An 11394-nucleotide genomic window follows, 5' to 3' on the forward strand; every position below is an offset into this window, starting at 1 on the left:
ATGGGCGGCTGGGGAGGTCTATGGCGTGGAAGGGGGATCTATGAGGTGGAGGGGGGTCCCTGGGGGGGTCTATGGGGTGGAAGGGGGATCTATGAGGTGGAGGGGGGTCCCTGGGGGGGTCTATGAGGTGGAAGGGGGATCTATGAGGTGGAGGGGGGTCCCTGGGGGAGATCTATGGGGTGGAGGGGGTCCCTGGGGGAGGTCTATGGGGTGGAGGGGGGGTTCTGTAGAGGAGGGTTTCCCTGGCTGGGGGTCCCATGGGCGGCTGGGGGGGTCTATGGCGTGGAAGGGGGGGTCCCTGGCTGGGAGTCTATGGGGTGGAAGGGAGGGTCTATGGGGAGGAGGGCAGCGCCCCGCCCCTCACCCCGCGCTCCGAGCGGCCCCGCTCGGCCCCTCCATGGTCCCGGCTCCGTGGGCGGAATAAACCGATCAGCGCCACGCGGTGGGGCGTGGCTAGACGGGCGGAGGGCGGAGCTTGTGGCGAGATGGGGCGGAGCCTGGAGAAAGGCTGTAGGAGATAGGGCGGAGCTTCGTAGGGGACGGGCGGGACCTGAAAATGACCGGGGGCGGTGACATGGATGGGAGGGGACTATGGTTCTTTGGGGCGGGGCCTATTGGGATGTGGGCGGGACCTACGCCTATTTGGGGCGGGGCTTAGCGAGATGGGGTTTCTAACTCTGCAGCTTCTCCTGCCAGCTGGGCCCCTGGGGTAGCCCAAATCCCCCCAACTGCGCACAGGAGATGGGGGGTGGGCTCTGCCCCACCGGCAGCTGCTTCAGCCCCCTGGCCTGGCCACCCTGGGCTGGGGGAGTTGGCCCAGCAGCCAGTCGCTGCCTACCGGGATTAGTGGGGGGCTGGGCTAATCTGGTTTATGAGGGGGAGGGGGGCAGCCCACTGTGGGGAAGGGGAAGGCCAGGATCAGGGCCCCTGGCATGTGGGGAAAAGGATCAGGGCCCCTGAGGAGGGGATCAAACTCTGGTCTGGGGGGTAGGTCCTTAACACAGAGAAATGGGGGAGGGGTCCAGTGTGCAGCAAAAGGGGGGGCAGGGTGGAGTGGGGGGAAATTGCACCCCAATGCCCCCTGCAGAGGGGTGGTTCCCCCCATGGGAATTTCACCCAGAACCCCCCTCTCCATCCACATACCCCCAGCCTGGGGTCTCTGGGGCAGCAGAGAGGGAGGGGGAGCCAGGCTGTCCGGGGAGGGGGTGCCAGGTGTTTGGGGGTGAACTGGGCTTGGACTCCCCAAATATGGGGAATGGGGTGGGGTATTAGGGTAAGGAAGGGGGAATTTGGGGGGTCTCCCTAGGGAGAAGGGGGGCAGTAGGGGGGCCCGGCTAGACTGGGTCAACCCAGGATTTAGGGGTGGGATGATCCGACACCCCCCACCCCATCCATCCAGAGACTCCCTGAGCAAACTGGGACAATATCTCACCATAGCACCCAATAAGCTGCCCAGGGGCATCGGGGCCAGCCCTGACTGCCAGGGGAGAGCCCCCACCCTGCCCTGTTTCCTGCAGCACAGCGCCCCCCAGCGCCGTGCCGGGGCATCGGCGTCAGCCCCCGGGACTCGGGCTCTGAGGGCTACAGCAATACAAACAATGACTAGGAATACAAATTTATTCATTACAAATAGCTCCCTTTTTAAAGGGGATTTATATGAAAACATTCCCACCCCGGAGCGAGTTTATACTGAAATTAGCAGAGGAGTGTGGATCTGATGATGTACTCACTAGTACCCCCTGCGGCAGGGAAGTAGATATGTTCTAGCGTGTGTCATGTCCCCTATAGTGCTCAGAATGAGAGGGATTCTCCGTAACTCCCAGGCACTGGCAGCTGGGTTCTATCCCAGCTCTTGCTGTGAAATTCACAGGCAGACCCCTCCGGCCCCACCCCACATCCCTCTGCCAGTTTATCTCCATGCCCTGCAGATGAGGGAGGAGGGGATTCAGACTCCATGGCGGCAATGGGGCTGCTTAATGTCCTTGTGGTGGGGAGGGTAATGGGGGTGTCCGCCCTACTGGGAACGGAGCTGAGAACCTCGCCGTCATTACACACAGCCATTCGGATGGGAATAATCTGGGGCCGGATGGGAGCCAGCACCCCCAAGCAGGGAAAGGCCCATTCCCATTCCCTGCCCCCCTGAGCCAGCCAGCCCCCCACCCAGGGGCTGGATTGGTGCCAGTGGCCCCTAGAGGGGAAAGGTCCCATTCCCCGTCCCCCTGAGCCAGCCAGTCCCCCAACCTGGGCCTGGATGGGCGCCAGCGCCCCCTACAGGGGAAAGGCCCCGTGTCCTGTTTCCAGCTCCCCTAAACACCTAAGTTACCCTACAGCTTTACCCAGATGGCATCATGGGGGATCTGAGTGAGTGTCTCCCCCCGGTGGCGGGAAGGAGCCTAGTAGCGAGATGTGCAGCTCCTAGCACCTTTCATTCCTTCTCCCCCAGGAGGGCGCTGATCTCTCTCCTCAGCTCTCGGATTCTGGCCCGGGCCTCGGGGCTGGTCCTGGATTCGTCCAAGTCCCGGAGGACGGAGACGATGCAGCGCAGGGCGTCGGCGTTCTTCACGGCGTCCATCTGGTCGGGGTCGGCCTTGATCTCTTCCACCCAGTCCAGGTAGGCCTGGAGCAGGCCCATGTCGCTCTCGAACGTGCTGATCACCTTCAGGCCTGGCTTGCGACGGCTCAGCTCCGACAGGATCCGCTGCCCGGCCTCGCTCAGCCGGTTCCCCACGATGCTGCCCAGAGGCGGGGGACAACACATCAGGGGATCGCAAAGATGCAGCTGCCTCTGGGGTGCAGCGGCCGGTTTATATTGGGATTGCTCGCTGGGGGCTGGCAGCGGTGGAGCCATTGTATATATTGGGCGCTGAGATGCGGCTGCTGCTGCTGGGGTGCAGCATGAGGGCTAGTTATACAGGGATCCCTCACTCAACACTGAAGTGCGGCCACCTCTGTGGTGGAGCGTGCGGGCTGTTTATACAAGGACCCCCTCACCCGGTGCAGAGATGCAATATTGGGGCCAGAACTGACTGCTAGGGGAGAGTCCCCATCCCACCCCTGCAGCACAGCGCCCCCTAGTGCCACCCAGGGGCATCGGGGCCCTGCAGCACAGCGCCCCCTAGTGCCCCGCAGGGGTATTGGGGCCAACCCTGACTGCCAGGGGAGAACCCCCATCCCACCCCCTGCAGCACAGCGCCCCCTAGCGCTCCGCAGGGGTATTGGGGCCAACCCTGACTGCCAGGGGAGAGCCCCCATCCCATCCCTGCAGCACAGCGCCCCCTAGCGCCACCCAGGGGCATCGGGGCCAGCCCTGACTGCCAGGGGAGAGTCCCCATCCCACCCCCTGCAGCACAGCGCCCCCTAGTGCCATGCTGGGGCTCCGGGCCAGCCCTGCCTGTCAGGGGAGAGCTCCCCTCGCCGCACAGAGCCCTCTGCAGGGAGCTGTTGGCACTCACGTCAGGAGCCGGAGGGTGCTGTTGGCCAGGAGACAGGGCAGCAGGTTGTCCAGGCCGCTGTCGGTGATGCCGGTGATGTCCAGGTACAGCTCCTCCAGCGTGCGGTTCTCCCGCAGGGCCTCCCACAGCCGCCTCGCCCCCTCCGATCCCAGGCAGTTCCCGCACAGTCTGCAGGGAAGCAGAGCGACGGGATCCACTCGAGGGCGGGGAAGGGGCCACCTCAGAAATCCCCTCCAGCCTGACAACTCTGGGTGCATCCCAGCCCTGAACCCCAGAGAGGGGGGCTCGCGCCCCATGGCCCAGCCAGCCCTTGGCATCTCTTTTGGGGCTGCCAGCAAAGGGGTCAGTTAGTATCTGAGGGGGGAGAGGGGGAGTCCCTGTCCCTGCTGGGAACGGGGCTGAGACCCAGCAAACTCAATTCCCATATGGAGTTAGAAGGGCTCAAAGCCCATTTTCTGCCCCCCTGAGCCAGCCAGTCCCCACGCTGGGGCTGGATCAGAGCTGGGGCCCCCTAGAGGGGAAAGCCCATGTGCCCCATTGCCCCCCCCCCCGCCCCTGCCAGCCTGCGCCCCATCCTGGGGCAGTGGTCACTCACAGCAGCCGTTTCACTTGGCACTGGGGGGATCTCAGCACCTCAGCCTCTATGACGGCTGCCTCCTTGTCCAGAGAATTGTAGCGCAACCTACAGAGGAGTGGTCAGCGTGAGAGGGGACCGGAGCACCGAGCACCCCCCGCTCCCGGAGCCTAGGATAGAACCCAGGAGCCCTGGCTCTTAATCCCCCCCCCCCCGCCGCTCTAACCACTAGACCCCCACTCCCCACCCACAGCCAGGGATAGAACCCAGGAGTCCTGACTCCCAGCCCCCCTTGCTCTAACCACTAGGCCCCCTCCCAGAGCTGGGGCTAGAACCCAGGAGTCCTGGGTGGCGTGCACGCGCACACACACACACACACACGCACACACACTCACTGCAGCGTCTCGCAGCGGTGCAACAGCCCCCGGATCCTGCGCAGCCCAGCCATGCCCATGTTGCTGTAGCTCAAGTTGAGGTTCTTCACTCTCCCGGGCTCGGAGGCCCCCAGCACGTAGGCCAGGGCGGCGCAGTCGGCTGGATTGAGGGTCACCTTGAAGAGGTTGACGTCCTCCAGCTCGCGGGCCACCCGGCCCGTCACCCCCTCCTGGCGCAGCTCCGCCACGCAGTGCAGGAGCGAGAGGAGGCGCCTCTCGGTGTCTCCCCTGAGCTTCCTCCCCAGCCAGTCCGCCACGGGCCCCAGCACGTCTCCGGAGAAGCCTGCGGCCAACCCCTCCAGCTTCCCCTCCATCCTGGAGGTCAGCAGCCCCATGAAGAACCTGGCGAACATCTGGAGATTGTCCCACCGGGGCTGGTGGCCCCTCAGGAGCTGCCTGGTGGAGTGGAGGAGACTGGATTCGCCTGGTGACGTCCAGGAGGGCTCCGGGTCCCCGTCCTGCTGGGCCAATCCCTCCCACCAGAGATCCAGGCAGGACGTGAGGTCCTCGGCGCCAGGATCCAGGGCAGCCACGCAGTAGAGCGCGGCCAGGAACTCCTGCACCGTCAGGTGGAAGAAGCAATAGACCTGGTGGTCTTCTCTGGAGAAGATGGGGTTGAAGAAAGTGCCCGGAAGGTCTTGGGGGTCGAATCCGAATTCCCGCAGCTCAGCTGGGGTGAAGAGGATCTTGCCGGCCAACAGGGCGGCGTACGCCAGGCGCCCCAGGTGCAGGACCAGCTGCCCGGCACCCGGCTCCGGAGACCAGCTGCGACCCAGGATGGTGGCCATATAGCAGCGATAGACCTCGGTGATGGTGGTGGGCGGAGATGGGTCAGCTGCCTGGCCGGCGGGGAAGAACTCCCCCAGGGCGGTGCATAAGATGAAGCAGTAGAGGGGGATGAAGCAAAGCCCGGCTAAGCCTTGGTGGCCGGAGATGTAGCCCTGCACGGCAGCGGCTCGCTCGGCATCCCGGAAGAACCGGTGGAAGTAGTCCTCCACCTGGTCCTCGTCAAAGCCGAGGATCAGCAAGCGGCGATCAAAGGGGATGCCGGAGAGGGCCGGGCACGGCCGGGACGTCACCACGACGGCCGCCCCGGGCAGCAGGGTCCCGTCGAGGAGTCCCCGCAGCAGCTCCTTGACGTGGGCCGGGTGGCCGGGCCGGTGGCGGGGAGTTCCGCCTTCCAGCGGGTGCCGGAATTCGTCCAAACCGTCCACGAGGATGAGGAGGTCCCCTGGCCGCGCCAGCAGCTCGGGCAGCACCTCCTGGAGGTGGGGACGCTTGGCACAGATCAGCCCCTCCAGCGTGACTGGGCTGGACATCACGCTGAGCTCCCGGCAGGAGAAATCCAAGGCGCAAAGGGGGCCCTGGAACGCCGCGCCCAGCGCCCAGTCGTGCAAGATCTTCTGCACGGTCACGCTCTTGCCGATGCCAGCGGCGCCGCTCAGGGCCACCCGGCGGGGGGCCTGGGTCTCGGTGGGCAGCGGGGCCAGGGGGGGGGGGGGGGGGGGCCGGGGGGGGGGGTGGGGCGGGAGGAGGCGGGCGCGGTGGGCGGCCAGGGCCAGGTGCTCGTGCCCGGGGGGGGCGGTGGGGCTGGAGTTGTCCAGCAGCAGCAGCGGGGTGTAGCGGATCTCGAGGAGGCCGCAGGAGCGGGCGTCACAGGCGTTGGTGCACAGCTGCTGGGTATGCCGCAGCAGAGAGGCCCGGTGCCGCTGCAGGACAGCTGGGGGGAGGGGAGGAACAGCTGTGGGGGGGTCGAGTGTCTGCACCCCCCCCCAGACCCCTGGGTCTGCCCCTCACGCCTCGATCCGCCTCCTAACTCCTCCAGCCCTCCCAGCCCCCAGTCCTTCTGCACTATCTGTCCCCCCCAATCCCCCCTCTCCCAGGCCTCCCTCAACCCCCATCTTTGCCCCCAATCCCTCTGTAACTCCCCCATCTCTGCCCCCAAATCCTCCCCTCAACCCCCATCTCTGCCCCTGCCTCGCCCCCAACCCCAAGATCCTTTCCCAACTCCCCTAACCTGACCCACCATCCCTGGCCCTGCCCCCAACCCCCGACCCTCTCTCCCACCCCTCCGTCCCTCCCCACAACTTTCCCTCCTTTCCCCAGGCCTGTCACCCCAACTTGCTCCCCTGCTTCCAACACCCTGACCCTCCCCCTGACCTCCCTCCCCAACCCAGCCCCCTCACTCCATACCTTTCAGCGGGGCGCTCGGGGCCTTTCGGAAGTTCAGGTTCCCGGTGCGCTCCTCACCTGTTGGACAAGGGACAAGTGTCCTTGTTGCTTGGGGGAAGGACCCAAATCCGGGCCCCAGAGCTGGGCTGTGCCAAGCCTCTCCCTGCCCACCCCTCCTCCATGACATCCAGCTGTGGCCTCAGAACTGGGGAGAGAACCCAGGAGTCCTGGCTCCCAGCTGCCTCCCACTCTCACCACCAGACCCCACTCCCCTCCCAGAGCTGAGGATAGAACCCAGGAGTCCGGGCTCCCAGCCCCCACATGCTAACCACTAGACCCCATTCCCCTCCCAGAGCTGGGGAGAGAACCCAGGAGCCCTGGCTCCCAGCCCCCCCATGCTAACCACTAGACCCCATTCCCCTCCCAGAGACAGGGATAGAACCCAGGAGCCCTGGCTCCCAGTCCCCCTATTCTGACCACTAGACCCCATTCCCCTCCCAGAGACAGGGATAGAACCCAGGAGTCCGGGCTCCCAGTCCCCCTATTCTAACCCACTAGACCGCACTCCCCTCCCAGCCTGTCTTGAGCTGATGATCCCGCATTGATAATTGTTCCTGAGGTTGGTTGGTGGCAGGGGGGGTCTCACCTGGCGGCTCTGGGGTTGGCTCATACTTCTTGGTGTGTTTCCGCAGGATTTTCCGCAGGAATGTGTGGTTGGATTTCGGAGGGTTGGGATTGTCTGCAAAAGAAAGATGGATGGAGATAAAAATAGTGGTTGGATGGGTGGATGGCTATAAAAAAAAGAGAGTTGGCTGTATGAATATTAAAGAAAGGTGGCTGGATGTGTGGATGGATGGATATCAAAAGGAGAGTCGGATGAGTAAATAGATACGAGAAAGATGGACAGCTGGAAGGTTGGATGGGTGGGTGGATGGATATAAAATGACAGATGGGTGGAAGAAGGCTGCAAGTCTGGATGTGGGGATGGATGGAAATAAAAGTGGTGGATGGAAGGCTGGCGGTGTGGGTGGATGGACGTAAAGAAGATGGATGGATGGGTGGAAGGTTGCATGGATTGAAGGCTGGATGCGTAGATGGATGGAAGGTGGATGGACGTTGGTTAGGTGGATAGATATAAAAAGACATGGATGGAAAAGGTTGGATGAATGGAAGGTTGGAAGGGTAGATGGATGGAAGGTGGATGGGTAGATGGATTGAAGGCTGGATGGATGGTTGGAGGGATATAAAAAGGATGGGACGAGGCTGAGAAGGGGCCAGTTAACTGTGTAGGCCACAGCTAAGGGGAACTGAGCGGCTGAAGTAACCCCTGACTGGTGATGGAGCCCGGCTGAGCGGGAACAGGTGGGGCTGGGATAAAGCCAGGAAACTCGCAGCAGAAGGGGGCTGCAAGGAAGGAGCCTGCAGCCACTGTCTGGACGTTAGCGAGGGAAGGAAGGGAGCCGGGGGAGAGGGGCAGGGAAAGGCCAGCGAGGTTTAAGCTGGTGCAGACCTTGGCTGTGGATTAGAAGGTTGCTGGGCTGGAACCTGGAATAGAGGCTGGGTCCGTGTTACCCACCAGCCCCTGGGGAAGTGGTGCCACCTGGGCAGTGACTGAGAAGACAGCTGGAGACAGTTACTATGGAAAGACTTTGATACCCTGGAAGGGGGAAAACCCAGGGTGAGCTGGCCAGAGGGCCGAGCCTTGAAGGGAGAGCACTCGGAGTCTGAGAGTGAGAGTGAGAGAGAGAGAGACAGCAGGGGGCGCAACCCTGCAGAAGGGGCATCGGACCTGGAAAGCACTAATCCTCCAAGGGGCCAGGAGGAGGCGCTCCAGTGGTGAGTAGAGAACCCTGTGATGGGTGGATGGATATAAAGAAGTTGCATGGGTGGATGGATGGATATAAAGAAGGATAATTGGATGTATGTATGGGTAGCAGTAAAAGAAGGATGGATGGAAAGTTGGATGGGTGGATGGATAGTTGGGGGGTTGGATGGGTGGGTGGGGGGGTTGGATGGATAGATGGAAAAAAGGGCAGTTATTTGTATGGATAGCTATAAAAGAAGGATAGGTGGAAGGGTGGGTGGGTGAATGGAACTAGAGAATGATGGGTGGAAGGTCGGGTGGAAGGTTGGATGGATGGACGGATGGATGGGGGGGGTTGATGGATGGATGGGTGGATGGAAATAGAGAAGGATGGGTGGACGGGTGGGTGGATCGGAAGGCTGGCTGGGTACAGAAAGACGGAAGGATGATGGATATCAAACAGGCTGTTTGGACGGCAGGTTGGAGGGACATAAAACCACGGCTGGCCACGTGGAAGGCTGTAAAAGAAAGCCGGGTAGACGGAGGGATGGTTGAAGATGGAAAGCTGGAGGAAGGGATGGGAAAGACACCTGGACACAGCGATGGCTGACGTGAGGCAGAACCTTATGGCGTTCCTGTGATTTCTCCCAAATTACAGATGCAGCCCCCAGTGCCAGCCCCCCTGAGCCAGGCAGTGCCCCACGGCTGGGGCTGGATGGGAGCTGGCGCCCCCTGGAGGGGACAGGCCACGTGTCCCACCCCCCTGAGCCAGGCAGTGCCCCACCCTGGGGCTGGGTGGGAGCTGGTGCGCCCTAGAGGGGACAGGCCCCGTACCTGGTTGCAATGGAGGACACGGTCTCTTTTTCTCCGGGTACTTCTCCTTCAGCCATTGCTGGAGCTCGGCGCCGTATTCCTCCTGCAGCTCCCGCAGCGCCTCCAGGAAGCACCGGCTCCGCTCGACACCCTGGCTGACCGACTCCAGCAGCGCGATGACCTGGTTCATCTCGGGGGCCGTCTCCAGCAGGTTGAAGTACTCGTCCTGGCTCAGCACCTTGGTGTCGTGGAGCCGACGCAGCAGGGGCTGGGGGTTCCCCTTAATCCAGCAGAGCAGGGCCTGCCGGTGCTGCTGGATCAGCTCGGGGTAATGCTGGGGGGCAGGCATCTGCTGGGGAGAGACAGAGAGAGAACCCAGGAGTCCTGGCTCCCAGCCCCCCTCCCCTGCTCTAACCACTATCCCCCACTCCCCTCCCAGAGCCAGGAAAATGCGATGAATAGTCTAAATTGGAGGGGAGAGCGCCCCGTCCTGAGCCCCTAGCGCTGCCCTGGGGCATTGGGGCCAGCCCTGACTGCTGGGGGAGAGCCCCCCGCCCTGCAGCACAGCGCCCCCTAGCGCTGCCCTGGGGCATTGGGGCCAGCCCTGACTGCTGGGGGAGAGCCCCCAGCCCTGCAGCACAGCGCCCTCTGCAGCTGGTCTCCCGTCCTGTCACCCACCCAGCCGATCCTGGCTTGGCAGCTCGGCTGGGCTGTGACAGGGGGTGGATGATGTGGGGAGGGCGGGGTGGGGCGGGGCATCTTATCTCCGCTCATTCCAAGGAGCAGAGAACTTGACCTTCATTCCACTGCTACAGCCCTCCAGTCACTGAGCGGGGGGTGGGGTGACTGGGGGGAGGGGCAGGGAATGGGGATCCAGCCCCAGTGGGGGATTCACTCTGGGCTCCTTCAGTGTCATGGTCCTGTCTGTGAAGTGAGTGTGTCCAGTCTCAGCCCTGTCCCGGGAGATGGACCACGTCCCCCCAGGGGAGCTCACCACCCCCTTGCCAGCAGCCCCAGCAGACAGGTGAGGGCCGGATCTGGGCCATGGGGACTGAACTCCCAGCCCCGCCCCCGCTCTAACCCACTAGACCCCCCTTCCCCCTGAGCTGGGATAGAACCCAGGAGTCCGGGCTCCCTCCCAGCCCCCTCTGCTCTAAGCATTAATCCCCCACCCCTCCCAGAGCCAGGAGAGAACCTAGGCATCCTGGCTCCCCTGCTCTAATCACTAGGCCCCATCCTGCTCCCGGTGGGACAGGGCAGTGGTGTTGTGGGTCCTACCTGGGTCCAGCTGGGTCTGCAAAGCCCCTGCGCCCTGCTGCTCCCGGGGCGGGGCAGGATCTCAGCTCTACCGAGAGCAACCTTTGGCTCAATCATTAACCACAATCAGCAAAGGCCTTGCTGGGTAATAGCCCCTCCCTCCCTGGGTGATAGCCAGGACTCCTGGGTTCTCCCCCTAGCTCTGGGAGGGGAGTGGGGTCTAGTGGTTAGAGCAGGGAGCGTTGCTGAGGTCGGTGCTTTTAATGGCTGGTAACAGAGGAAGCAGTTTTGGGGGGAAGAGCTGGGCCCAGCCTGGGTCAGGGGGCAGAAGTGGGACTCTGGGGGGCTGTGCAGGGAGCTCTGTGTTTTTCCTTGATGTGGTGTCTGCTCTGGTCTCCGCTAGTCACCTGGCAACGAGCCCTCCCCCAGCTCTACCGGTGCCCCTCACTCCCGACCCACAGCCCCTGCTAGCCCAGCCCTTGGCCCCCCCCCCCCCCCCCCCCCCCCCCCCCCAAGCCCTGCCGGTGTCCCTCACTCCTGACCTCTTCCCTCTCTCTGTTCTGTTTGTAGCTCTAACTGTTCAGTGTAATTTGCGTGTATGTGTCTGTGGAGCAGCGTGTGTGTTAATCTGTCGCCTTATCGGTGCCGCGAGACCATTCCAAGTGGAGGCCTTTGCCCTGTGAATATCTCCTTGTGTGAAACCCCCGGCAGTGTCACACCTGCCCCGTGTCACAACCACACCCGCAGCGTGTCTCAGACACACACACGCTCTGCCTGGCCTGCTGCCGCAGGGAAGGGGACGCAAACATGGACACACACTCACACTCTGTCTCTCTCCTGCTTTATTCCAGCAATGCCGGGCCAAAGATGGGGATGTGTAGGGGGTGG

The 11394-nt window shown here is 63.1% G+C and overlaps 1 protein-coding gene across 2 annotated transcripts in view; it reads right to left on the reverse strand.

The window, feature by feature from the left end:
• The window catches only part of LOC117869795 (NLR family CARD domain-containing protein 3-like), a 26783-nt gene extending 16133 nt beyond the window's left edge, over positions 1-10650 (reverse strand). The window contains exons 1-8 of one of the 2 annotated variants that reach the window (XM_034756897.1): positions 10528-10650; positions 9271-9601; positions 7279-7371; positions 6654-6710; positions 4422-6180; positions 4048-4134; positions 3453-3620; positions 2423-2732 (exon numbers count right to left, since the gene is read on the reverse strand). In XM_034756897.1, coding sequence (XP_034612788.1) covers positions 2426-2732; positions 3453-3620; positions 4048-4134; positions 4422-6180; positions 6654-6710; positions 7279-7371; positions 9271-9601; positions 10528-10623 — 2898 coding nt within the window. In that variant the 5' untranslated portion in view covers positions 10624-10650 and the 3' untranslated portion in view covers positions 2423-2425. Of the gene's footprint in view, positions 1-1629; positions 2733-3452; positions 3621-4047; positions 4135-4421; positions 6181-6653; positions 6711-7278; positions 7372-9270; positions 9602-10527 lie in introns of those variants that run through there. The other variant, XM_034756896.1, reaches the window with a different exon arrangement.
• Between the last annotated feature and the right edge of the window lie 744 nt (positions 10651-11394).

Source organism: Trachemys scripta, chromosome 24 (genome assembly GCF_013100865.1).
Source record: "Trachemys scripta elegans isolate TJP31775 chromosome 24, CAS_Tse_1.0, whole genome shotgun sequence".
In the NCBI taxonomy this organism is placed as follows: Eukaryota; Metazoa; Chordata; order Testudines; family Emydidae; genus Trachemys; species Trachemys scripta.